A 26750-nucleotide genomic window follows, 5' to 3' on the forward strand; every position below is an offset into this window, starting at 1 on the left:
GAGAAATGCCAAGATATCTTACAAAAAGATTTGAGGAATTGGCTTCCATTCCAGTGCAAAGAACAGGTCAGGCCCTCTCCTGTAGAAGAGCAGATACAGAATGTGTTTTAGTGAGCCAGAGCTAAGCTTGGTCAGTCAGCCCCAGTGTTTCTCTGTGTTGCAGGGGTTCAGCACAGCCCACAGCACAGAGAAAACATAACTCCAGCCAGTCTTGGAGCTGTCCCTCTGGTCAGGAGGGATGAGGACTGTCAGGGACATTGGCTAATTGTCACATTTGGCTCCCAGTAGCACTGATAAGGCTGCTTGCTCCCTCACAGCTAAAGACACAAAAGGACTTGCATGATGCAACACTCCAGTACCTGAACACTCCCCACTGCCTGCTAGGCCTTTCCATGGCAGGATGAGGGATACAGCCACGTTCCAACCCCAGGAGCACAGCCACAGGCGAGAATCATGGGATCAATGAAAGGTTTGGGTTGGAAGGGACTTTAAAGCTCATCCAGCTTCACCCCTGCTATGGACAAGGACACCTTCCACTATTGCAGGTTGGTCCAATCTCCATCCAACCTGGCCTTGGACACTCCCAGGGCTGGGGTAGCCACAGCTGCTCTGGGAAACCTGTGCCAGGGCTTCCCAACCCTCACAGCCAAGAATTCCTTCCCATCTATCCCCCATCACAGGGGGAAGCCATTCCCTGTGTCCTGTCTCTCCAGCCCTTGCCCCAAGTCCCTCTGCAGCTCTCCTGGAGCCCCTTAGATGGCTTTGCTGGGAGCCTTCTCTTGTGCAGGTGGACACCTCCAGCTCTCCCAGCCTGGCTCCAGAGCAGAGGAGATGGCAGAAGCCTCTGCTGCCACTGTGATCCACCCTCCACAGGAGGATGTTCCCAGCAGAAGCTGCCAGAGCACAAAGCAGAGGCTCTGCTCAGGTCCAGGCACAGCTGGGTGTTTGCTGTCCATCCCTGCTGGGACACACCCAGGTCCCCCTGGGTGTGCACAGCACAGGCACCAGGGCTGGGCAGGATGGACAGGGGAGCAAGAGGGATGGCAGCAGCGGAGCCTGAGGGAAAGTCCTGTGGATTTGTGGATTTGAGGTTCCCGTACAATTAGCAGGCACCTGCTTCCAATACAGGAGTTTTCAAGAATACAGTTTTGGATTCACCTGCCTGAATTTTCTGCTTAGTATCTGAAAGCTCTTTTGGAGTTAACTCAGTTAACCCAAATATCCCAGGCAGGTGGTGCAGTGGGGGAAAAATGTGGTGAAATCCCAACTAGGGCACAAGCTCAGCTGCCTCAGCCCTGATCCCAGCACCAGGAATGTGCTAGGCTGCCCACAAGAGCTCTTGTCAAGCTCCCAACAAAGCTGAAAACATCTCAGGGAAAGGGTCACAGCCCCAAGGCTGCCAGAGCTCCAGGAGCATTTGGACAATGCTCGCAGGGATGCACAGGTTGGGATTTTTGGGGTGTCTGTGTAGGGCCAGCAGTTGGACCCCATGACCCTGGCGAGCCTTTTCCAGCTCGGGACATTCCGTGATTCTGTGCTAACCTTCCATCACTGCAAACCCTTATAAGCTGAGCAAAACAGTTCCACCTGTGGGGAAACTGAAAATGTATTTATTTAGGGTTTGATTGATGAACACAGGTGATAATCTCCATCATGTGTCAAGTACTTGTGTTTCACACCTCTCCCTCCTCCAGCTTTCCTTGAACATCTCCTCGCTTTTGTGCACTGCTGCCACAGAAGCAGCTGTGTGTAAAGGTGCTTCTCACATAAAGACTGGGCTCCTGCCCCACCAGAAAACAGAGGAAAGTGCAGAGGGAAGGGCAGAAAGGATGAAAAAGAGTTGCATTCGGGTGTGTTCAGAGAGGGGATTCCCACGGTGTGGTGGGTAAGGCTGTGGGAGTGTTTGAGGATCCCAGCTTAAGCCAGTTTTAATTTATTGTACCTGAAAACTTAGTGCTACATACTGTTCCCCACAGAAGCTGTGGCCTGGATCCCTGGAAGTGCCCAGGGCCAGGCTGGATGGGGCTTGGAGCAACTTGGGACAGTGGAAGGTGTCCCTGCCCATGACAGGGTGTGGGATGAGATGACCTTTAAGGTTCCTTCCAAATAATTCTGTGATTCTACAGATACTATTCAGAAATAATATCTGCCCACTCCCCAGCATGTTTCAGGCTTTGAGATCAGTGCTTGAAAGTTGCTTGGAGACTTTGCAGAGAGCTTCCCCAAAACCAAAGAAAAAGGCACATTTTAAGGCAGGTAAATGGAGAGCTGCAGAAACAACTAGAGCTCTTATGGTTTTTAGCCAGGTAAATATTTGTGATAGCTCAAATATTTTCCTCTTCCCATTTGGGTAAAGTCCTAGCTGCAGAACTTTGGGGCTTTTTAGCCCTAAACAAGAGATCCAAAACCAACCTCCTGTTCATAGGATTTAGATGGACAGCAAGTTCTTCCTCTGTTTATTTCTAAACTCAGAGTTAAACCCAGACTCTCATGCTGGGGAGGTGCCTGCACACCAGATTACTGCCATCTCAGGAATATGTCTCTTTTTTCCCTCCATTCTGTCATTTTTTTCTCAATGACACTTTTGCTGCACCGCTTTCAGGAAATATTTTGCTTTTATTGAGCTGCTTCCCAAGCAGTTCTAGTTGCAAATGCTGCCTCAAATGGGAAGGAAAAATCTTTTATTTCAACGAGTCAGTCTGTGATTATTTTATAATGGTGCAGTAAATACCAGTTGAGGTTTATAAATATGAATTTGAATTAATCTCTTCGCTCTGGTCTCGGGGACACCTCTGTGAGCGATGTGCTGCTTTATTCCCATCCTGAGCTGCCATCTAATGGTGAACACGGTGGTGGCTGTTGGGATGAAAGTTAGACCCTGTTATCTTAAAGGCCTTTTCCAAACGTAATAATTCTGTGCTCTCAGGTGGGGGTCGGGTTCTGCTCCCTGAAGGGACAAGGGACAGCACAAGAGGAAATGGCCTCAGGTTATGCCAGGGGAGGCTCAGGTTGAACATCAGGAGGAATTTGTTCCTGGAAAGGACTTGGAAGGGGCTGCCCAGGGAGGTGTTGGAGTCCCCAACCCTGGAGGTGTCCAAGGAATGCCTGGACGTGGCACTGAGTGCTCTGGGCTGGTGACACGGTGGAGATCAGGGAAAGCTGGGACTTGATTATCTGAGAAGTCTTTTCCAATCTGAATGATCCTGACTGAATGAACCACAGAATATCCTGAGCTGGAAAGTACCCACAAGGGCCATCGAATCCAGTTCCTCAACAATCCCACCCTGAGCATCCCTGGCAGTGCTGCCCAAAGGCTCCTGGAGCTCTGGCAGCCTCGGGGCCGTGCCCATTCCCTGGGGAGCCTGGGCAGTGCCAGCACCCTATGGGGAAGAGCCTTTTCCTGATATCCAACCTAAACCTCCTGGAACAGCTCCAGCTGTCCCTGGGTCCTGTCAGTGATCACCAGAGAGAAGAAATCAATGCCTGACCTTTCTCTTCCCTCACGAGGAAGTTATAACTGCGATAAATCTCCCCTCCCTCCAGCTGAACAGACCAGGTGCCCTCAGCTGCCGCTCACACGGTTTCCCCTCAAGGCCCTTCACCATTTCCGTAGCCATCCTTCTGGCGCTAACAGTTCAATGTCTTTCTTATATTGCAGTGACCAACTCTGCTCACAGCGTTCAAGGTGCTCAGCGCGGATCGGCGCGGGGCAATCCCCTCCCTTGGGAGGGTGGTGGTGCTGTGCCAGAGGCACGCTGATCTCCTTGCTAAAAGCACCAGCACCACGAGCTGAGGGTGAATACCGCGGTGTGTTTCCCCACGGCAGCGCGAATACCGCGATGTCTTTCCCCAGAGCAGGCTTTATTCACAGGCTCGGCGAAGGACCCGCTCCGGGCGCGCATTTCCCTCACAGCGAAACCCGCCCCCATCTTGGGGGCGGAGCGCTCCCTGGGACCGTCCCCCCGCCGGAAATCTCGCGAGACGCGCGCGCGCTGGCGGCGCGCCCCGCCTTTCCTCTTCCTCTGCGGCCGCCGCCCCGAGGTGAGCAGCCATGGTCGGCCCGGCCCCGCGCCAGCCGCCGCCATCCGCCCCCATCCCGCCCCATCCCCGCCGGCACCGGCGTCCCGGACACCGGGATCGCTACGACATGCCCCGCGCCCGCGGTATTCCCCGGGATGGAGCGCGGGAGGGCGGGCGCGGATGCGGGGAAGGGGCAGGCCTGAGAAAATCCATGGCTGCGATGATGACTTTCTTAGGACACCTTTGGATGTAACTGTGAAAAGAATACGTAATTTCTGAGCAGCTGCGGGGGTAAGGGGAGTAGTCCGGGTCCTGTGTGCTAGTGTTAGAGATTCATTATGTTTCAATTGGTGTTTTTCAGCTGAGCTCTCAAGATGGTGCGCTACTCCCTGGATCCGGAGAACCCGACGAAATGTGAGTTGCTGTTTTAGGAGAGTTCGTGTGGGATTTCCCGGAAGCCAGTGAGGTTTTGATTCTAAAACTTGGTCTTTTTTCTCTCTTGTAGCATGCAAGTCCCGGGGATCTAACCTGCGTGTGCATTTCAAGGTAAGGAGTGTGTGATTAGCAGCAATCGTAAATTTATTTTTTGTTTTAAGTAGTTTTTGCTAGTTTTTCTTGTTAGTTTTTAAAAGAAGCCCAGAATGGCTTGGATTGAAAGCGATTGTAAGGATAATCTCTTTCCACCTCTGCTGTGGTTAGGGACTCAGCTCCCGTCCAGCCTGGCCCTGGAAACTTCCAGGGATGCAGGGGCAGCCACAGCTTCTCTGGGCACCCTGTGCTAGGGCCTCCTCGCCCTCAGGAATTTCTTCCCAATATTCCTCTTTTTAAGGAAGTGTCTTTTACTCTTTAATCACTAAAGAACTGCTGTCAGCTGCTTGTAATGGTCTCCATCCACAAAAAATTAAAGAGTCTGGATTCTAGAATTGTCCTTGTCTAATTCAGTTAACAAAATACAGCAGCAAAACAGTTGGAGTAAATTTATCAGACGCTGGGCTAGTGTTTGGTGTGAAATTGTCTAATTTCTCCTACTCTTTTTGGTTCTGTGCTGTTTGGCACTAGGAACTCAGTTCATCTGGAAAAGGCTTAGGTGCAGAGAACAACTCAGAAGTGTTATTTAATCATGAAACTAGAACTTAGCAGATCATTTTCTGCTTAGTGTAATACGAAGTTTTAACTTTGGTTTTCTTTTTTTTTATTAGGAATAGGTAGGATTATACTTAAAGCTGGCTTACACAATCAGTAAATGCTGTCTAAAAGACCGATCTTTTATCCTTAATTTTTCTTTCTGAGCCTTTTCTTCTCTTATGATTCTTTTAGAGAAAACAACATTGTTAACAATTGCCCCAGTGTTTCTTCATCGGTTCCTCTGAGGTGCTGTATTTGAGGTTTTAGTGAGAATTTATCCATCCGAATCTTACCTTGTTAGATTAGTGGCCAAACAGGAGCCATGGATAATATAGGTACCAAAATTATAATTTTATTGAGACTTAACATATTTCCTAAAAAAAAAAAAAAAGAAAAAAAAGTATGCTGGAAACACAAATTTAGTAGTGGCAGTCATACCAGGGGTTAGAAAAGTGGTAACAGAGTAAAAAAATGTTAATTATTAATTATTTTTCAGTCTTAGACTTAGGTATTCTTTAGTGAGTGGACGGAATTGTATCCAGGGAGGGCAGAGGCGAGGTTGAGCTTGTGCTGTCTCCTGTAAGGATTTGTTCAAGGGATCTTTTCTGTGCCCTGTGTTGGCAGAACACCCGAGAGACGGCGCAGGCCATCAAGGGCATGCACATCCGCAAGGCCACCAAGTACCTGAAGGATGTCACCCTGAAGAAGCAGTGTGTCCCCTTCCGGCGCTACAACGGCGGCGTCGGGAGGTGCGCCCAGGTGAGCTCCTGGGAACCCCGGCAGGGAGACTTTGGCTCTGGGTGCTTAACACAGAAAGGTGATGGGGACGGGGTGTGGGTGTAGTCTGTCATTGCTGGTGGAAAATCTGCATTAAAACATGGAATCACAGGGTGGTTTGAGTTGGAAGGGCCCCCAGAGCTCATCTCACTCCAGTTCCCTGGACAGGGACATCTTCCACCAGATCATGTTGCTCAAGAGGGAGGAAAGGCTATTAATTCCAGAGGATGCATCTCCGTGGAGTGTCAGCATCTAGTTGGCAGCATTAAGTCAAGGGATTAAATTTTGTGGGGTTTGGTCTACAGCAAAATAAAGTAGTTGATAATCCATTCTAATCTATATCCATAAGATGCAGGGTCCTCAGCACAGGAAGGATAGTGACATGCTGGAGCCAGTGCAGAGGAGGCCACGGAGCTGCTGCCAGGGCTGGAGCCCCTCTGCTCTGGAGCCAGGCTGGCACAGCTGGGGCTGTTGAGCTGCACAAGAGAAGGCTCCAGGGACACCTCAGAGCCCCTGCCAGGGCCTCCAGGGGCTCCAGCAGAGCTGCCCAGGGACTGGGGACAAGGCCTGCAGGGACAGCACCCAGGCAATGGCTCCCACTGCCAGAGGGCAGGCACAGATTTTGGGCTCTTGGCAATTAGGAATTGCTGGCTGGGAGGGTGGGCAGGCCCTGGCCCAGGGTGCCCAGAGCAGCTGTGGCTGCCCCTGGATCCCTGGCAGTGTCCCAGGCCAGGCTGGATGGGGCTTGGAGCAGCCTGGGACAGTGGAAGGTGTCCCTGCCCATGGCAGGGGGTGACACTGAATAAACTTCAGGGTCTCCTTGAGCCCAAACCATTCTGTGATAATGGCAAGTTAAAGGTGTGTAGAAGGTAACTGGAATGGACCAGGTCAAAAGCAGACTCCCATTGTTTGCTCTCTCATTCCAGGCCAAGCAATGGGGCTGGACACAGGGCCGCTGGCCCAAGAAGAGCGCAGAGTTCTTGCTGCACATGCTGAAGAATGCGGAGAGCAATGCTGAGCTCAAGGTGGGTGTTACTGAGCACAAAGCAGTGGTGTCAGGCCCTCTCTCAGCATCCCTGGCCTGGGTGTCACTGACCTGGAGAGCCACTTGCCACCTGCTTCATCCGCAATACTTAATTGTAGGGAGGGTTTGGTGTGGCTCCCTGTTAAAGCAGGCTATGTGTGTTCCTCAAGGTAAATGGCAGCAGCAGTTTTTCACAGGGGAAATCTAAATTTAAAAATTTAACAAAACGGCTGTTCAGATATCTCAAAATCTGTGAAATTAAAACATGTGAAATCAATAGCTGACTTGGTCAGTTGCTATCTTTGTTATAGGCTTAATCTGGTAGCTTTGCAGGCAGTGTTGGAGTAGTACCTTTGAGTAACCATGAAATAACCATAGACAATGAGCCATCAGCACAATTTTAAATTATTTGTGATGTGTGAGGGCTGGACTTTGTCATTTTAGATGATGCTTGCTTGGTAAGTCCTCATCTCCATGACACTGCCAAGCTCAGCGGTTCCATTGGCAGATCCTTGGAAAACCCTCAGCTCCATGATACCACCAATTTGGTTGTATCAGTGGTGAATCCTTGGAACACCCTGAGCTCCATGGCACCACCAAGCCTGGCTGTTTCATTCACCAGCAGCAGTGTCTGGGGCGATTCCTCAAGTTCTTGCTGCAGAAATGAATTATTTAAAGATGAAAGTGGCTCACAGATTTTCTTCCATGCCAGGGTCTGGATGTGGACTCCCTGGTGATCGAGCACATCCAGGTGAACAAGGCTCCCAAGATGCGCCGGCGCACGTACCGGGCACACGGCAGGATCAATCCCTACATGAGCTCCCCGTGCCACATTGAGATGATCCTCACGGAGAAGGAGCAGATCGTGCCCAAGCCGGAGGAGGAAGTTGCCCAAAAGAAAAAGGTACCAGGTGTTGTGTGCTCTGTGTCGTGTGCTCTGTTCCTGTGATGCTGTCAGGACAGCCGAGGGTCTGGCAGAGAGGGGTTGCTGTGATGACAATCTTAGGACACCTTTGGAATGCCCATGAAAAAAATCAGTTCTTTCTGAGCAACCCCATTTTTTAATTTCCAACTCAAGTATTTAAAAGCCCTGAGAACCATGTTTTAATCGCGCGGAGGGTTGGTTCTTTCCTGCCTCAAAGCAGCTACAGCATTATGTGTGTGAACCCTGGGTGTGTGCAATAAAATAAGTTTAGTTTAGAACCTGCAAGCAATGTAGTGTAGTGCTTGTAGGGATTCCTGTTCATGTGCAGGTGTGATGAGTGTATCATTTGTGGGGGAATTCCTAATTAACAATTCCTAATAGTTTGCAGCACTTCTAAAAGATAACTTTGAGATGTTTTGGGAAGTCTAATTTCACTGTTCTTTTTGTGTGTTTGCTTCCCAGATCTCCCAGAAGAAGCTGAAGAAGCAAAAGCTAATGGCTCGGGAATAAATCTGCCTGGACAGATGTATATAAATAAAATCTTTTAAAATTTGGATTGATTATGTTGCTCTGCTACAAGTTCTGAGTGTTGCTGTGGGTCAGGGGCAGTGAATTTTACAGAATCATGGAGTGGTGTGGCTGGGAAGGGACCTTAAAGCCCATCCAGTGCCACCCCTGCCATGTGCAGGGACACCTTCCACTGTCCCAGGCTGCTCCAAGCCCCATCCAGCCTGGCCTGGGACACTGCCAGGGATCCAGGGGCAGCCACAGCTGCTCTGGGCACCCTGGGCCAGGGCCTGCCCACCCTCCCAGCCAGCAATTCCTTCCCAATATCGGCCTCCAAGCCGGACCGCGTGTTCCCGCCGGCTGCCGGGCCATCCCATAGTTCCCCCCTTCCCAAATCCGGGATAATCAGGAATCTGGGCCGCGTCCGCGTCCCTGTCTGCGCGGGTGGGGCGTGGCCTGGTGTGTCACGTGATGCGCGCTGCCGCCGGCCATTGGCCGGAAGCACCGCCCCGGAAGCGCGGGGCCGTTCCGGTGCGGGCGCAGGTGGGTGCGGAGGACCGGGAGCACCGGGAGCCGGGAATGATCCCTTCCCCACACCCCGCGCCGCACGGCCCACGGCCGCCGGGCCACGCCGCTGGCCGGGGGCTCACGGGCTGCACCGGCCCCAACCGCCCCCGGAGAGCAGAACGGCAACGCCTGACATCAGGCAGCCTCCCGGGCTCCTCATCCTTTATGGAAAACGGGGAAAACCCGGCGGGTTTGCCCCTGTGGTGTTTTCCGGGCGCTGGGAACAAAGCCGTGCCGTGCCGTGCCGAGGTTTGCCCGTCAGTGAGCGCGTTCCGTGCCGGGGGCTCACCGAGGGCAGCGGCACCGCCCGCCGCAGGACATCACCCGCCCGGCCACCCCCTCACTCCTCTTTTCTCCTTTTTTGTTATTTTCCTTGCTAACCAGCTGGCGAAGCGTCACCAGGTCACCGGAGGAATTCGTCAGGACGGTGTTCCACGCTGATCCCAGGGATCGCTGGTGCATCAGGCGGAGGTAGGGATGATTTTTTGGGCAGGAATTTTTTAGACACGAAGCGGCTGCAGAGGCAGCGCAACAGGGGCTGTGTTTCCGTGGGACAGGACACAGGGAATGGTTCCCAGTGCCAGAGGGCAGGCACAGATTTTGGGCTCTTGGCAATTAGGAATTGCTGGCTGGGAGGGTGGGCAGGCCCTGGCCCAGGGTGCCCAGAGCAGCTGTGGCTGCCCCTGGATCCCTGGCAGTGTCCCAGGCCAGGCTGGATGGGGCTTGGAGCAGCCTGGGACAGTGGGAGGGGTCCCTGCCCATGGCAGGGAATAGAAGGAAATGATTTTGAAGCTGTCTTGTGACCCAAATAATTCCATAATTCTGTAATGATTCTACAGCCTGAGGTGTTCCCTCCAGGCATGTTCTTCAGCTGCTGGATGAATCCACATTTCGCTGCAAATTTAATACTTAGGAAGTTCTGGTGGAGTATCTGAAAATACAGTATCTGAAATATCTGAAATAAAGTATCTGAAAATATATTTTTTAGTAAGTTGAAAGGGTTACCTCATTTGTGTTGTCTCAATGTAAGATTCCTCTCAGACCTCAGAAAGTAGATTTAAAGTGTATTTGAAGCAGCCAGAGCAGTCAACTGGAAATTGATGCTCTCCTTTTCCACAGGGCTAAAAATCCTCAGGATAACATAAAATAAAAAGCAAAACTGGTCCCTCGTGAGGTGTGCACATCTGCCTTTTCATTCTCCATCTTGGAAAGCTTTTGTTTTGCTTCTTGGTGCGAGAATTGAGATGTCAGCAGCCTAGAGAGGGGGACTGTGAAGGGCAAAGTTGTGTGGCAGCAGAGTGTGTCTAATATATTGCTGTCAGCAGTGGCAGGGACAGGTCCAGCCCTAATTAACTGCTTCCTCTCCCAGATGGACCTCTCTGCCTCCTTGCTTTGCTTTTCTTATTTTTTTTTTTTTAGCATAGACCCCAAGGTGCAAATTTTGATGCCTTGTGGGTTTCAGAGAGAGGTCATGGTTCATTTTCCAACAGTTAATTGTATGGGGTTGGTGTGGGATCAAGTGAGGGCAGCAGGAAGACAGTAACCCATATGCTAATTCTCTCAAATCCTGATTGGAATTTTTTCTCCTTTTCCACTATCCTGCCCTTCAGTGATAGCTACCCATTGGATGGATTTGCTTTCTGCTGTTTAGTTTCTCCTTAAATAAAAATGGGTTGAGCAAAACAAACCCTTTAGACTCATAATATAGTGGGAACTGGGCTAATACTGGCAGCTTGCTGCTTAAACTGTTTTTGTGTGGCTTAAGCAAAAACTCTTATTTCCTGAATTTGTTTTCCTTATTTGCATCTGTAGGACTGATTAATAATAGCAAATTGGTTTGTTTCTTTTTGTTAAAATGGCAAGAATGTTCCCTTTGTTGGAGACTTTATAACATTGGAACACACAACACTTTTGAAGCTTTAGCAGCTGCTTAATAATTACAGAATAATTGCGTTTGAATATGAAATATGGATTTTATTCTCTTTGTAAATACTGTTTTCTCAGGTTGTGGCATACAAATGCTCCCACCTAAGCTGTTTTCCCCCCTACCCCCACCATCTCTGTCCCAGCGCAGGAGGGAGCCATGGTGTGCATTCCCTGCATCGTGATCCCTGTTCTCCTCTGGGTCTACAAGAAGTTTGTGGAGCCCTACATCTACCCCATGATTGCCCCCTTCATCAAGCGTGTCTGGCCCAAGAAAGCTGTGCAGGAGCCACCAGGCACCAAGCAGGGGCCAGGAGGCAGCACTGGGGACCCTCGGGGACCTGCGGCTGCCAAGAGAGACCAGGAGGACGGATCTGGAAGCCATAAAGTAAGATTAATTCACCCAGCTAAGCAGGGAAGCGCCGGGATGAGCCACCTAGTGGTAGCTCGGGAGGGTGAACAGTTAGGTGTGCTGACAGATATTTTGGTGGCTACTTTCTTGGGAACAGCAGTTACCACTGCTGTGCCATCTAGGAATTGGTGCTTCAAGATGCAGTTAGTATAATAGTTGAGACTTCTGGTCTTGGAGGAATTGTGCCTTTATCCTGAAACAGCTTAATTAATTATTATTTTTTTTAACAGCTGGCTGTTCTTTCAAAGATAAAAGTCAAATATTTGGCAGATCACCAGCAGAAATTAAAAACAGCCCCTCTCTTCAGCCAGCTCTGCCACTCGTAACGGGGGAGAACGCTTAGTGCATATAAATTATGCTTTTATTATTTATCTTCTGTCACAATGCAAAGACTCATAAATGTTGTTGCTGCTCTCATTCCTCCCTTCCCCCTGAAACAATAATTATTTGTAAATCTACACAGACACCACCACTTTTTGTTCTTGCTCCATATTTCTCCTTTTATCTTTGCTGGCCTTGCTTCTAAAAGCCATTTTTGTCACCAGCTGTTCCTGTTTTAGATGTAAAGTTCTAATTTGACATCTCATTAATGACACTGTTTTTTGTTTGCAGTTGGAAAGCAATGGCATTGCAAATGGAAGTCCTGCAAAGGGATCTGCTGCAGTATATGACAAGAAAACAGCTTGAGGGAGTTAATGCCTAAGGATTTTATTCCCTCGTGTACAGTATGAACTGCTGATATTCCTCTCAATTTGAGACTTTTTTGTTTGCACATTTTAGCTGAATAAAAAACTTAATTGCTTGCAGGAGAGTCTCTTTTGCCACTAAAATGGCAGCTGTTTGTTTATTTAAAATATTTGAAAGCTGATGTTCTTGTATTTTTCTCGCTGGAACTACTTTTCATCTGCCAGCTGTTTGGTGTGATTAGAGTTTAGGTTAAATAATGTAAGAATAAATCTGTTTATGAAAGGCAAATGTATCTTAGCATCTTGATGTCACTAAGTGCTAGTGCAGTACTTGAGGCTTTCACCTTAAAGGCTTTATCTGTTCCTGGTGAAGAACTGTGGACTACATTGTGACAACAAAAGCTCATAATTTATGAAGAATTTAGATTTTTCATGTCAAATCTATGGATGAGCTAGAGGAGTTGTGCTGCATACAAAATTTGCTTAGCTTACTAAAAGCAGAAAGTCTTGATGTGATACTTTCCTTAATTATTTTCCTTGAAATATTATGCCTTTTTTTTTTCCTGAGGCATGATGAAAGAGAATGTTGCTTTATGTTCTGTTCTAGTGATTTATAATGGCGCAGTTCTGGCTTTAAAAAGAAAACTCAACATCCAACTAAAACCTCTTTACCATGCTTGTGGAATTTTCATTATAATAAACTGGGATTTTACTTAAAAATAAGTCGCTTCATGCAATTATTGCACAGAATCGCAGAATTCTTAGTGTTCAGAGCTATAAGCACTTGAAGTGGTGACAAAATCTTTGAAAACCTGTAGACAGGCCCCAGGCAGAAGGAGGCCCTGAAATAACTGAATTTGTGATAAAGTGAACTGGGCAAACTTTGCCTCTTCCTGGCAAGATGGATTCTGCTGCTGTCTTGCATCCCAGCTGTGAAGGGTTTTAAGTGTCCTGTGCTTAGTAAGGAATGAAAGTGGTAATTCCTGCTTTTTCCTGTATACCACACCAGAGAGCTCTTTAAAAGATTCAAAACTAATCCAGCAGTTCTGGATTCCAGCAGTTTTGGACTGTTCTTTATGATTTAGTTTCCCTAAAATCCTCTCTCAGTCAGGCCTAAAAATGCACTTTTTGTACAGGCAGTCCCTGACCTGTCACTATGGTCCAGTGTTATTCTTGCGACTGCGATTTCTCTCAGCAGTTAATTAATTACTCTGGTGTCTAATTTTGCCTGGTGCCCTTGGTGAGGTGCCTCGTTTCCTGCCAGTGCCTGGTTTGGTCAGACCTGGTGTGAATGGCTCTGCAGTGTTCACAGATCCTGTACCCCTGCAGCCACAGCCATGACTTTGCAATGAGCTCAGGCACAGACACCTCCGTGTCAGACCTTGATTAATGCTGATTCTCTTCCTTAATGAGCGACTCGGTTTGGACCCGAGTTTGGAATCGCTGTTTAATCAGCTGTTACCTCATCCTTGGAACATTACCCCCCATCGGATCAGTGTATTGCAGCTTCCTCCTAGATCACTGAATCCCAGGATCATTTAGGTTGGAAAAGACCACTGAGTCCAGCCTGTGACCAATCCCCACCTCTGCTCAGCCCAGAGCACTGAGTGGCACATCCAGTCATTCCATGGACACCTCCAGGATGGGAACTCCAACACCTCTCTGGGCAGCCCCTTCTAATTCCTGACCTCCTTTTCCATGGGGAAATTCCTGCTGGTGTCCAACCTGAGCCTGCCCTGGCCCAGCCTGAGGCCGTTCCCTCTGCTCCTGTCCCTGTTCCCTGGAGCACAGCCCGATCCCCCCGGCTGTCCCTTCCTGTCAGGAGCTGTGCAGAGCCACAAGGGCCCCCCTGAGCCTCCTTTGCTCCAGGCTCAGCCCCTGCCCAGCTCCCTCAGCCTCTCCTGGGGCTCCAGCCCCTTCCCAGCTCCGTTCCCTGCCCTGGACACGCTCCAGCCCCTCAGGGTCTCTCTTGTCCTGAGGGCCCAGAGCTGTCCCCAGCACTGGAGGTGCCTCAGTCATGCCCAGTGCAATCTGCAGCTCTTCAGCTAAACAAGAATACATGTTCTGACATCCTGAGCATTGCTGAAGGGATTGTCCCTTCCATGCTGTTTTAATATGCTGGGCATCTTATAAACAGGCCATAGTTTTAGAGTATATCCACCTCTAAACAGCTGGGAACACAACAAAAAGTCGTGTTTTAATTTGTAAATTTATTCAGACAATTTAATTTGTAAATGTATTCAGACAATTTATAAAGTCTGCATAATTTTTTTTTAGTTATTTAGGATATTATTACAGAAGAAAATGCATTGAAAAATAACAGAGAAAATAAAGTGTATAGTGGATTAGGCTGCAGCACCAGGCTTCCAGCTGTCTGCCAGCACCATATTTAAACACCAGGCCTTCTGCAAAAGCTGCAAAAAGGAAAACAGGCAGATAATGCAAGTAAGATTACACATTTATGGTCTCTGGAATGGTGTTCCACTGCTTTTATTAGCTGCAGTTATAGCTAAAGGGAGCAATCTACATCACAAAACTTTCTGTGTGAGGCACTTCACTGGAAGCCCTGTCAGGAGATTTGTGTTATAACTCTTCTGCCCCTATTCTTTTTCAAGAATAGGTCAATAATCCTGTTGTGTTGTGAATAGCTAAATGAAAATCGAGTGAAAGCAAAGGCCCAGGTTTGGGCTGGAGTGCATGAGATTATCTGCTGGGACGCAAAGGACTGCACAAAGCCTTCTTTAAGAAGAAGAAGCAGGCAGAAATTAAGGAAATCCTTATGTGACAGAATAATATTGATCGAGTGAGTTGAATTTAACTGAGAAAATTCCCACGTGCTTGTTACTTGCTAAAAACAAGATTTACAAAAGGTTTAGGCACCTGATGGTGGCACGTGGACTTCTAACAGAATTCCCTAGACCAAGTAGCAGCTCCATTTACACTGAAGACTTTTAGAAAATTTCAGAGTTGGCATCTTTAGGGGACCAATGTACTGCAAATCTAGTCCCAAGTTCTTCAGCATTAAACCTGTCTGGCTTTGCTTAAATACTATTGAGGAAAGATCAATAAATCAATATTTGAAAAAACATCATTCAAATCAACTAATTTCAAGTTTTCCTAATAAGAAGGTCTTAATGGTACCTTCTGTATGTTGGTTTTCACAAATTGCTGGATGCCAAGAAGTTAGAAAAACACATTTAAAAAAATACAAATATATGCCAAAAATTCTTAAATAAAAAGAATTAATTTTATGTTGCTGATTATTTTGATGGCCTGATCCTGACATGAAAGAAAATTTTGGCATGTTAGACTGCACATGATCAGCTGCTGAGAATGTCTAAACTGAAAATAAATTCTGATCTAATGACAGTAGCACATTATGCTGTTATTGCCCAGATGGAGCAATCATGTCCCAGCTGAATTTTGGGAGCTGTTCGACAGACTGCAGAGGTTCAGTCCTCAGGGGCATTCCTTCATGATTTCTGTGCAAAGGAGAACATTATTGCTGAAAGAACAGTGGCTGCAGAATTTGCAGGTGAAGGAAATGAAGAGAAATTTAATTTACACTTAGGTTAACTAAAATCTCCTTCAGTGAGAAATGACTGTTTCATTAAATTGCCTAAGACTTGAAAGAAGGGATTATCTTTGTGTAGTCTTCTGATTGTTAGAGCAATGCTTGCTGAACTAAATCATATTTTGGTTGTAACAGACTGCCAATATTCCTGTTTTCAGTGAACCTGGCTGCAGTAATTTAATTGAAAAGCTCTAGAAGGCCATGTTTGCCATGATCATTTTGCATTAGAAATGCTTTTAGGTAATAGTGCTGTATCTTTATTTCACTGTTGTTTTAGAATCACTGAATGGTTTGGGTTGGATGGGGCCTTAAATCTCATCCTGTCACATCCTCAGGACATCTTCCACTATCCCTGGTTGCTCCAAGCCCTGCCCAACCTGTCCTTGGGATGACAGTGAAACACAAATTGACATGTTGTGAGTAGATGTGTTTATAACCCACAGTGCTTGTTTTTGGCACGGGGGTTGCTCTACAAAACCTTTACATTTTGTCACACAGCGTTTGCACAGCCGTGCTGTTGACCAGGCCGCAGCTCTGTGGGCGCAGCCATTCCCACCCAGCGCTGTGTGAGCACGGGCTGAGCCCCAGAGCTGTAACGTGGCAGTGTTTGCTCAGGGTTACACCCACGGTGCTGTTTGCAGACCTGCTGCTGGCATGCACAGGCCAGGGACGGGGATGGGGAACAGCCCGGCCGGGGATTTGCTGTCACACACCACATGGAATGTGGGAATAAACTCAGGACTACACTGGGAAGTTCCCCTTTTAATGAGCCAACGGGTACCTTGGAACCTGCTGCTGATGGCACAAACCCCACTTTGGAGGTTGCTCTTGGAGAAACAACGATTTAAAGCAGCACGAAGGCAGGACAGGGCCTGGTAAATCCTCCCACCTTCAGGCATTCACTGTTGGATTCACTGGTCTTACCTCATGTCCCACTGAAAATGTGGGACAGGTGCAGAGTAGAGAATCAGAATGAATCACAGAAGGGTTTGGGTTGGAAGGGACCTCAAAGCTCTTCCAGCGCCACTCCCTGCCATGGGCAGGGACATTTTCCACTGTCCCAGGCTGCTGCAAGCCCCATCCAGCCTGGCCTGGGACACTGCCAGGGATCCAGGGGCAGTCACAGCTGCTCTGGGCACCCTGGGCCAGGGCCTGCCCACCCTCCCAGCCAGCAACTCCTAATTCCCAGTATCCCAAAATCTGTGCCTGCCCTCTGGCAGTGGGAGCCATTGCCTGGGTGCTGTCCCTGCAGGCCTTGTCCCCAGTCCCTGGGCAGCTCTGCTGGAGCCCCTGGAGGCCCTGGCAGGGGCTCTGAGGTGTCCCTGGAGCTTCTCTTGTGCAGCTCAACAGCCCCAGCTGTGCCAGGCTGGCTCCAGAGCAGAGGGGCTCCAGCCCTGGCAGCATCTCCGTGGCCTCCTCTGCACTGGCTGCAGCAGCTCCAGCTCCTTGTGCTGCTGGAGCCAGGGCTGGGGCAGCTCTGCAGGTGGGCTCTCACCTGAGCCCAGAGGCAGAGGGGCAGGATCCCCCCTGCCCTGCTGCCCACGCTGGGGGATCACCCAGGCTGACACGGGAGGTGTCATGGCCGCCCCTCCCGTAACGAACTACAACTCCCGTGATGCCCCGCGGCCCGCCCCGCGCGGGCCTCGCGCACGCGCAGTGGGGCAGCGCCGGCGACGTGGAGGCGGGCGGGGACCGTGAGGGGCCGTGAGGGGACCCGGGAGCGGCGCGGGCCGAGGCACCCCCGTACCGACCCCGCCACCGACCTCGGGCCCAGGGCACGGACGGTAAGCGCGCCCTCGGCGGTGCCTTCGAAGGGCATGGGCGACGGGTGAACCCAGCGGCTGCCGGCTCCGAAGGGGGCCCCCGAGATCCCCCGGTTGCCCCGACGTCACCGTCCCCTCGTGGCGCGGGCCTGTGTCGCGATAGACGGAGGGATGCCTTGCGTAATTCGACACCGGCGCTGAGGAGAGTTGCCGGGGCACCGGCATCCGCCGTGTCCCCGCCCGAGCTGGGGCATCTCCCGGGATCCCTCACAGGGTTCCTGGGTTGTACCTGTGTCCCTTCGGGATCCAGGAACCAATCCCGCGCTGGGTCCCCTGGATGTCCTTGTGTCCCTTAGGGATCCAGGGATTTCTGCCAGGGTTCCCAGAATGTGCCTGTGTCCCTTTACCCAGATCATGAGTGTTCCCTTACAGGGATCCTGTGATCCCTCGGGGTCCCTGGGATGTCCCTGTGTCCCTTTAAATGCGCCCAGGACTGAAAAGCCAGAGATTTATACCTGTTTTTTTCTTGTGTGCTCTTAATGATATTTATTGTTCATGGCTAGATGATAAATTGATTTATTTTCCGTCCTGTTCTTGATGGAGTCTTTTCATTCCTCTGCAGGATCTCAGATCTCCTGGGGCTCACTCTGCCTCCTCACTCCTACCACACTGTTTTTATACTTATGAATGATAATATATATCAAAAGTGAGGCATACTTTAGTTTAAAATTGAACTGGTATCTCACCTGAGCTGCCGGGCTTTGCATTACCTCATATGCCTTCATGCCAAGCACTGTTTGTTTATTTATTTATTTATTCTTTTTAATCTGTGCTGGGAGTTTGTGGGGCCGTAATCTAATTTTTCCCCTTGCCTGTGCTGAGGGATAATGTGCTGGGCTGCATTTTTAATCATTGTAGGTGTTTGCAGAAATAAGGAAGTTGTTGATATTTCCATCACGGGTCACTTTTGGAGGGCAGGGGGGTGGAAGGAGGCTCCCGGGTGGTTGGGTCCCGTGTCCCAATGCAGGGTTGTGTAATCCCACATTGTGTCAATTCCCAACTGAAAAACGTTCTGGGTGCTCCAGCTGGGCCGACTAGAAAATTGCCATTTCTCCTTGGATTGCCAGGAGTTTGGGAGGCCTCCTGCTGTCATTTCCATGGGCTGTTTTCTCTTTCTACTGCTGCTGCATCAGCAGAGGCCCGTGGACAGCCCGGGGAATGATGGACCCAGCTCAGCACCGTCACCTGGCTGGAGCATCCCTCAGCTCCTCCTCTTACAGTCCCGTGCTGATGTTTTGCTAGCAGAGCTTCTAATCCCTCATATTTCCTGCTGAATCAATAAAAAAAGTACTTTTAGCACATTACTGCTAAACTCAGATGGATCTGGTGCTTCCTTCCAGTGATTTTATCCGATTAAAAGGAAGATTTGGAGATCATAGAATACCAGACTGGTTTAGGTGGGAAAGAACATTAAGGATCATCCTGTTCCACCCCTGCCATGGGCAGGGACACCTTCCACTGTCCCAGGCTGCTCCAAGCCCCATCCAGCCTGGCCTTGGACACTGCCAGGGATCCAGGGGCAGCCACAGCTGCTCTGGGCACCCTGGGCCAGGGCCTGCCCACCCTCCCAGCCAGCAATTCCTAATTCCCAGTATCTAATCCAAACCTGCCCTCTGGCATTTTCTGACATGCTGTGTTTTTAAGACCTTAGGATGTTTTTAACATGCTGATGACTGACAAAAGTCACTAAAAGCAAGAAATCTTGTTTGGTGGCTGCTGAACTGATGCCACAGTAGATGATTAATGATTTTAACAGTATTTTTCAAAGTGTATTCTCTAGAGTGGAAAGTCTATACCACCTCCAACTAATCCCACACTCTGCCAAGTAAAACTGAATTTGCAGTGGATCCTGAAAATAGGTGATATATTTTATATAACATATTAATGTAATATTTTAATATAAGTTATGATTGTAATATAGTATAAAATTATTACCCATACAGAGCAGATTTGTCTTTCTGCATAACATGCTTTTTTATGTTGTAGTTAGGTCTTCAGCTGTGAGAAACTTCAGAAGCAGAGACAAATAATCCTGTTGCAAAAATAGGGTTAATGCCCAAACTGTGGAAGAGCACAGATACCAAAATAGTTGTATAAACTTTTACATATAGCAAAATATACCAATACTGAAACAAATGCAGGCCTTTTAACAAACATCTGAGCATCTGTTTGAAGCTTAAATGGTGCTTGAATTATCTTTTTGCAACATTACTGTGGCCTTTAGGCAGGTGTTACTTAGGTCTGATAGTGAAATAGGGAGGAAATACTTGTGTGTAACAGTAATCTTAGCATCCTTTCCATATTGAAGCTACTTGACTTATTAAATCAGGCTACATTTAGCCTGACTTGTGTCATATCCAACCCACCTGTCCATTTCAATTAGAAACAATGAATTACTATAAATGAATTTTTGAGGTAGGTGTGCTGAGTGTTTTTTTTTTAATAAATAGAGGAAAGAGACAAAGTCATCAAAGCATTCTCATATTGAACAAAATTTCCAACACTGTAATCCATCATAGATTATCAGGGAGTTGGTGTAAAACTGTTTTTGAAAACCATTTCTGTTTTTGTGGTAATAAAAGTCCCTTTTTGGCCACTGGGAGAAGATAATGTCAAACCAGCAATGTTGGTTCTGATGTGCTGTCTGTTCCTAATCTGTGAAGGCAGGTCTCAGTGTGGGTTGTGCTCATTCTTGATTTGTCTTTATTTTTAAGTTCCATATCCCTTTGATATTCTTGTTTAAAGTTCAGTTTGTTGTTCTCATTTTATAGTTCCAGCACACCTGTCCTGGCTGTCAGCAGGAATCTCACTGGTGAGAGCAAATAAAACCCTTACAGAAATTCCTGCCCACTGCAGAGAGTGGAGATAGTATTTGAATTTTCACTTCTTGAAACTTTTGAAAAATGTGTTACTTACCTGTAATAGTTTTGTAACAGGTGTTTTACACAGAAATTACAAGGTGTGCCTGACCCAGCCTTCTTCCCTTCTGACAGTGTTTACTAATTGGATTAAAGAATTTATTTCTGCATGTACTCCAAAAAACACTAGCTGTATTTGAGTGCTGACCTTTTCTTGGGGTGTTGGATTGTAAGAGTAAGGATAGAGGTACCTTTCTTCATGATTAAATTTTTTCATAATTGCCTGCACACCACCTCTCCCCCCCACTGTGACAGAATGTTTTTGTGAAACTGATGCTGTCATTCTGCTCTCAGATTGGTAGGCTTGGTGCTACATTTATTTCATAACTTGTTATGTAGGAATTTCGACAGAAAAGTGATCTTTGTGGTTTTTATAGCTTTAAATTTTGTTAACTCTTGATAAATTTTATAGGTAGAGAGGCTTTTGAACCTTCAGGGAGATTTGGCCACAAGCATCATGTTTTAGCATGGGTGTGTAATTGCCTGCACTAAAAATGAACAAATTGAGGAGTCCCGAATTGATCTTGTGGGGTTTTGTGTTAATAGACTAGAGATATGTTTTGTTGCATAAATTGCCTTTTTTGTAAATTGGACAAAGAAGTCCTTAAATGCTCTAAATGTTTTTTTAACTGTAAAAGTTAAACAGGAGCTCTCTGAACTTGTGAAATGCCTTAAGAGAAAGGCATTTCACATGCAGGATTCAGCAAAAGCTTCCTCAAGAGGTTTGACCTGCTGCCCTGCCCTGCCAGAGCATGGTGACTGAGGGAATAGAGGACAAAAAGCTTCATTTAGATTAGCTGTGTCACTAAGGGTATGTGCTAATGGAAAGGCCAATACATGTTGGGTGGAAATATAATAATTTTGGGGTCTAGTTTGCCACAAGCCTGTATTTGCTTATTGGTGTTCGAGGCTATCACGTAACTTTTTAATATTTTTTAGAGCCCTCTGTATCAGAAGTTTCTGTTGTGAGGTGAAAGGTTGGAGTGGCATTTTTGTGTAAATTATTTTTGATCTCTTACAACTGTAGGGAAAAGCATCTTGAGCAAGGTTGTCCTCCTTGTTTTTGTCCTCCTGTGAGTCAGTAGTTCCAGTTCAGGACATGGCTTTGAAGGTGACCTGTGAAGGTGACTAGTAGTTCACTTGAAGTAAGGTATTTTGAGATTAGTAAGTGGGCATCTGCTTAACAAAATTACTAGATTTGGTGATCAGATATTAGCAGAGTGGATCACCAATAACCTGGAGTTTAGAGATTATAGAGCGTATGAAAATGTGTTCGTTTTCTGAGATGGCACTGAGAAACACGATCAGTACACCTCAGTCTCATTTATAGAATTTAGGTTTTCATTTTTCTGTCATCTCCTTTCAGAGCATTTATTAAAATGTGACAAACTGTGTAGTGTGAGCTGTCAAAGACAACAGCATCCCTTGTTGAGCAGTTTGGGGAAGCACTACAACATCCGGGCTCACTCACATCGGAATTCTTCTGCTTGAAATACTCTGCCTCACCATGAAGGTTTTGAAAAATCCCTTCTTCAGCTGTGAGCAGAACAACTGTACCGTAGGTGGGACATGAAGGAAGCAGATTGTGCTCTTCAGAATTAGGCTTTTATTGATGACTGACTCCCACGAAAATGTTGTGGAAGAGGAACTGGAGCAGAAAACATAGCATCATCACTTGTTTTTTCAGCTGCTTGCCTTCCCTGTGAGGGGCCTTCTTTGCCTGCAGTAAATCTGTTGAGATTGGTCACTTCTGCTGTGTGCAGGTCTCTTCAGGCTTCAGTGGAACCCAGAAGGACCATTCTGATGTCACTGCACTGCTGCTCGATTCAGGTCCTTACTGTGGAAGGGGAAGGCACTAGAACAGAGCAGGAGGACCAAAAGAGATGCTGTGTTTGTTCATCCAGCTGAGTAAACAGTGAGCAAGTCAGATAATTTATGTTGAAGCTGCCTAAAGACCTTAAGATGTTGTTGTTTTTTTTGTTTTGTTTTTTTTTTTTTAATTTTTAAATTTTTTTTAAATTTTATTGTTCTTGTTCTTAGGCATCGTGGGGACCACTTCATAATTCTGTTGCATTTCTTACTGCCATCCAAAAAATGCTTCTGTCCTGATGTGCTGAGCTTTACAGGAAGACGTTTTGGTACCTGGTGAATAGTTACTGTACTGGGCTACTGCAGAGATGGAAATAGGTTAGAGGGTTGTATCCCTGACAGGAGCCATCAAACTTGGCAGTGTCTGAAAAATAGTGAGTAGAGGAGAAACGGGATTATCTAGAAAGCTATGATAGATGGTATTGGTCTCCAAGCTGCAAAGATAGACCCTGTCGTGGTCAGCCAGGTTCTCTGAAAGAGAACTTATTTTGTGTTTGTCACAAAAGCAGCTTGCCTGTCTGCTACTTCTCATAAAACTGTGGTTTTGGTGGTTTTGGTGGGTTTTTTTCTGGAGGGTAGGGGATTTGGTATGTATCTGAACAGTTTCAACATGCAAAAGTAAAAGGGGTGGGTAAAGGGAACTGAAGAAAGGAGTGAAAGGAGTTGTTGGCAAAAAGGCAGTAGCAAGGGGGGGAAATTACAAATCAGTGTAAAGTAAGCAGAAACAGTCTTTCCTGCATAACTCATTAACTTAAAAACGGTCGGAAGCTTTTCTAATTGGTCTTGAAGGATATGTTTTTTCCATTCTGAAATCTCCCAGGCTGCTTGGTTGTGGCTAATTGGTGTATCAGAGAAGGTGAATTTTTAATAGTGGTTTGATACTGTTTGAAGATTGCTAAGCATTAAATTATAGCTGGAATATTCTGACTCATTAACATGCTTTAAAAACAAAGACTATTTCAATCCTCTTTTCTGATCTAAAATGGCAAGAATTCCTAAAGTCTGAGGATTGTAAAAGTGTTTTTTTTCCTGAAGATCTCTTTAACTGGCATGAATTGTTATTGCCAGGTATTTCTGCATCATTAGTTTTGCTTAGGAAAATCTTAGCAATTTAATTGGCAAAATAAAAATCCTTACAGTTTGGGACCTCTTTATGTGAAAATTAGTGAGTGATCTCTGAGTATGAATGAAATATTTGCATAACTGCTTTTTGTCTTGTAGAAAGACAGAATCTCATTTCTTCAGGGATTTTTTCAACCTTTTTAACAGCACCAAAACTTCCCCAAAAGAGTTCCCCAAGCAGTGCAGGTAATAAACACTTAATATGTCTGGAAAGCTGCAAAGTTGCTCAGAGAAATTGAGGCTGCCTCATCTGTGGAAATGTTCCTTTTATATTATCCAGTAGCTTGAACCTCTACTGTCTTAACCAGCATGCAGGCACAGAAGCAGTGCCTCTTAATCAAAAGCAGTGTGGACATTTAAGTGGTTACATGTTTTATGTGAGTGATCTTTTCAGCTAAAGGCAGCTGTTTCTAAAAGAAATATTTGATTTGACTGTCCTTTAATTTGATATTTAGTAGCAGCTGAATTGGAAATGCGTTTGAGATCATGACTAGCATGTAATCAGCTAAGTTCAAGCATTGGGGTTAATCTGTTACTGTTGTTAAAATGCTTGGAAATTAAATGTTGATTTTTTTTTCTATTTTAAATTATTTTTAGTCATTTTTCCAGTAGGATATTCATGAACTCTGAAGGAGAGACTTGTTTCCTGGGTCATTTGATGGCTGGAGTTCCTCAGAAATGTCTTGCTTATGTAAAGCAGGGCCTGTGGTTCAGATTGTAGGAGCTGAAGGTGCTCAGGCTGCATCGTGAAGTCATTGCAGAGCGCTTCATCAAGCTTTGGGATAGCACAAGTTCCTGATGGAAAGAGTTAGCTTTGTGTGTCTGCAGGTGTAGTCATCTACAGGAAGGATCAGTAGAACTTGCTGAGGTTTTTACTTCAGAGTGGTATAGTGAGTGTAATGTACTTAGGAGAGGAAAGAAACCACCTGGGCCATAACAGAGAGAAAAAATCTGTATGTTTGTTTGATTGCTCCAAGATTTGTTGGCTCTCGAATGAGTGGAAGTTGAAGCTCGCCAAGTCTCCTTATCTACAAACTACTATCAGGTATTTAAAGCTCAAGCAAGCAGGATTATTTTGATATTTGGATGGCTTGATATTTATTTCATTTAGAGGAGAAAATAATCAGCCAGTGCCTTATTTTACTGTCATTTTGGGGAAGGTTTGTGGAATGAAAAATGTTCTCTGCAGTTTGGAGGGAGCCAGCTGGGCATTAGGGCTGGAGGGCTCACAGTGGGCTCCACAGCTTGTCATGTTGCTTGGGAGCGTGGCTGTGGAACTGGGCATGTTCTTGGGCACTGTGATTTGACACTGACTCTGAAAACAGACAATAAAATTTTGCTAAGACTTGCTGTTAAAGCCCTCTTTGTTTTGGATTTTGTCTTAATGGTATTGAACCTGCTGGCATGCCATAGGAAATCTGGACAGCAAGCGTGATTCCTTTTCAAGAATTAGCTTGAAACCTGTTCCAGTTGCTGTCATGTTTCTGGGAAGGTGGTTTAAATGTGGGGGGCTTTGGGAGCTGCAGTGAGCTGTAAGAGTAGATTGTAAATAGAGAATACAGTGACTCATTTTAGGAGAACAGGCGAGGGGTTTTGGGCACTGTCAGTGCTCTGGCATGGAGAACTCAAGAGTTCCAGGTGAAGCTGGAGGCATTTGAAGGCAGAGCTCCAGCTGCCTCTTGGTTCTCTTCACCATTAGTTGTTTGTCTTGGAGCAAGTAAGCTGGAAAACATGAGCAGAGAATGGGAGCTTGAAACAGACAGAGACTAGACTTGCTTTTTCTCCGAGAAACAAAGGTTTAGATGTAGGGCCTTTAAGTCATTTAAAGGGACAGGGCTTGTGTCAAAATATAGGTCCAGGCCCAACAGCATCATTGTCGGCTTTTGCTGTAGTTAACATGTTGCAAACATGACAGGTTGGACGGGGCTTGGAGCAACCTGGTCCAGTACAAGGTGTCCCTGCCTGTAGAATCTCCTACAAATAAAATTTAGAAAATAGTCACCTTTTGGTTTTGTTTTTGTTTTTTTTTTTTTTGTGTTTTTTTTGTGTTTTTTTTTTTTCTGGTTTTTTTTTTTTTTTTGTTTTTTGTTTTCTTAGGATCTCAATTTTAAAGATCTCTTTAATATTTTATATTCTACTCTGTGACTGTGCTGGCCCTTTGTTGTTTCTGACATATTTGTGTACTTTGCAGTTGCTCTAAATCTCAAATATGAATTCCATGATGGCTGCTAATGTTACAGCTTTTTGTTTGTTTCTAGTCAGTTCTTCATATTTGCACAGTTCTTTATTAGTATTAATTGCCCTTAGAAGTATCTTTTCTGGAAGTAATTGCTACTGCAAAGTTGATGAGTGTAAGAGTATCAGTATGGTCGTGATCCTTGTATCTGATATCTTGTATCTGATACTTTGCATCTGTATCTTCGTAGAAAACGGGGGGGGGGGGGGGAAAAGTTGCTGCTGGGTAGTGGTTTACATCTTCTGATACAGCCGTGCCTGTTCTTATGTTTTATGCCAGCTCAGGAGTGAGTATTTAGGTTGCAGTTAATGTTGCACAACACTTTTATCTTGATGGTGATGCCTTTTTTCATACAAACTTTTAAACCAATCAGTCACAGTTATTTTGTCCCAAAAGGTAGAAGTTTATTGAAGTTGATGCCCTGGAAAGATGTGAAGTGCTTGGGATTATACCTGGCACGTAGTTGATAGCATTGTTTTGGTTCTCTTAGTTAATTAAATTCTTTATAAAAATGAGAAGCAGCATGAAGATTTTAAACCTTCTCATTCCTCACACAGATCAAGTACAACACATAATAAGAGGGTTTGGAGTGCCAGCTTCTGCAGTGTTCCATCAAAAAGCACTTGTGTTCCTGATGTGTTCATTTTATGGCTCTTTCCCATTGAAGTAGTTGCCTGGAAGGAACCATGTTATTTCACAGAGGTCAGGAGATTCATGTATGGTCAGCACTACCTTTGCTTACTTGATAACAGCATAATAAGAGCTGTTAAGGCAGGAACTTTAAAGGTGTAGATCGTGGCACGCAGAATTAGCTGCATCTTTACAGAAGTAGTAATTTTCTGTCTGTGCATGCTGAGTTTGAAAACATGTTTCTGAATAGTATATCAGCTTGGCACCCTCGTTAAAATTGTGAATTCTATTCTTGTAGTTTTCCCCACTGCTAGCAGCCTTGTCACTGATATAACTGTGAAGCAGTGTTCTTGCTGAGTATAATTTACTAAAATACAAATGAGATGATGACTGAAGGAATAGCACAAAAACTTGTATTTTTCTTGAAGAAAGATGTTATAGTCCAAAGTCTGTTGAAAGGAAATCTTTCTAATATATTCCTATGTGCCTGATTCCTAAACCTCAGTAATTTTTCAAGGAGGTGATCTAAAGCTTTACTGGTGGCTAACTCAGGGTCTGCATATTCCTTATTTGTGCAAAAGACGTAAAATATTTCTTTCTTCTTTTTTTTTT

At 46.3% G+C, this 26750-nt stretch overlaps 3 protein-coding genes and 2 non-coding genes across 11 annotated transcripts in view; all 5 read left to right on the forward strand.

The window, feature by feature from the left end:
* Window positions 1–3990: 3990 nt before the first annotated feature.
* On the forward strand, window positions 3991–8425 carry RPL17 (ribosomal protein L17). The gene is made up of 7 exons (XM_036403963.2): window positions 3991–4041; window positions 4382–4434; window positions 4526–4566; window positions 5770–5904; window positions 6849–6947; window positions 7659–7850; window positions 8334–8425. The coding sequence occupies exons 2-7, from the start codon at window positions 4395–4397 to the stop codon at window positions 8379–8381; spliced, it is 555 nt and encodes a 184-aa protein (XP_036259856.1). The 5' UTR covers window positions 3991–4041; window positions 4382–4394; the 3' UTR covers window positions 8382–8425.
* LOC118699858 (small nucleolar RNA SNORD58) lies at window positions 4236–4304 on the forward strand. Its single transcript, XR_004982138.1, has one exon. It is a non-coding gene; the product is annotated as a small nucleolar RNA SNORD58 (small nucleolar RNA).
* LOC118699857 (small nucleolar RNA SNORD58) lies at window positions 7932–7999 on the forward strand. The gene has a single exon (XR_004982137.1). It is a non-coding gene; the product is annotated as a small nucleolar RNA SNORD58 (small nucleolar RNA).
* Window positions 8426–8868: 443 nt separating the features above from the next.
* Window positions 8869–12689, forward strand: CZH18orf32 (chromosome Z C18orf32 homolog). 4 transcript variants are annotated; one of them, XM_036403837.2, is made up of 4 exons: window positions 8869–8921; window positions 9330–9416; window positions 11020–11256; window positions 11893–12689. In XM_036403837.2, exons 3-4 carry the CDS (start codon window positions 11029–11031, stop codon window positions 11965–11967), a joined length of 303 nt encoding a protein of 100 aa, XP_036259730.1. In that variant the 5' UTR covers window positions 8869–8921; window positions 9330–9416; window positions 11020–11028; the 3' UTR covers window positions 11968–12689. The 4 variants fall into 4 exon arrangements, with proteins under 4 accessions (XP_036259730.1, XP_036259731.1, XP_036259732.1 ...); XM_036403838.2 differs by having other exon boundaries at window positions 8875–8921; window positions 11015–11256; XM_036403839.2 differs by lacking the exon at window positions 8869–8921 and adding an exon at window positions 8954–9194 and having other exon boundaries at window positions 11015–11256.
* Window positions 12690–17229: 4540 nt separating this feature from the next.
* Window positions 17230–26750, forward strand: part of DYM (dymeclin) — a 209141-nt gene continuing 199620 nt past the window's right edge. For all 4 annotated transcript variants that reach the window (XM_036403343.1, XM_036403344.1, XM_036403345.1 and 1 more), the window contains exon 1: window positions 17230–17324. The gene's annotated coding sequence lies outside the window, so the exon portion shown is untranslated. The remainder of the gene's footprint in view (window positions 17325–26750) is intronic.

The sequence above is a fragment of the Molothrus ater genome, chromosome Z, assembly GCF_012460135.2.
Source record: "Molothrus ater isolate BHLD 08-10-18 breed brown headed cowbird chromosome Z, BPBGC_Mater_1.1, whole genome shotgun sequence".
In the NCBI taxonomy this organism is placed as follows: Eukaryota; Metazoa; Chordata; class Aves; order Passeriformes; family Icteridae; genus Molothrus; species Molothrus ater.

What these genes read in the sequence shown, in the direction of transcription:
- CZH18orf32 (XM_036403837.2), top strand. Translation starts at nt 11,029, where the DNA reads ATGGTGTGCATTCCCTGCATCGTGATCCCTGTTCTCCTCTGGGTCTAC. An exon ending in ACGGATCTGGAAGCCATAAA is followed by an intron (nt 11,257 to 11,892) that starts GTAAGATTAATT and finishes TTTTGTTTGCAG; the next exon opens with TTGGAAAGCAATGGCATTGC.
- RPL17 (XM_036403963.2), top strand. Translation starts at nt 4,395, where the DNA reads ATGGTGCGCTACTCCCTGGATCCGGAGAACCCGACGAAAT. An exon ending in TCCGGAGAACCCGACGAAAT is followed by an intron (nt 4,435 to 4,525) that starts GTGAGTTGCTGT and finishes TCTCTCTTGTAG; the next exon opens with CATGCAAGTCCCGGGGATCT. An exon ending in AGAGCAATGCTGAGCTCAAG is followed by an intron (nt 6,948 to 7,658) that starts GTGGGTGTTACT and finishes CTTCCATGCCAG; the next exon opens with GGTCTGGATGTGGACTCCCT.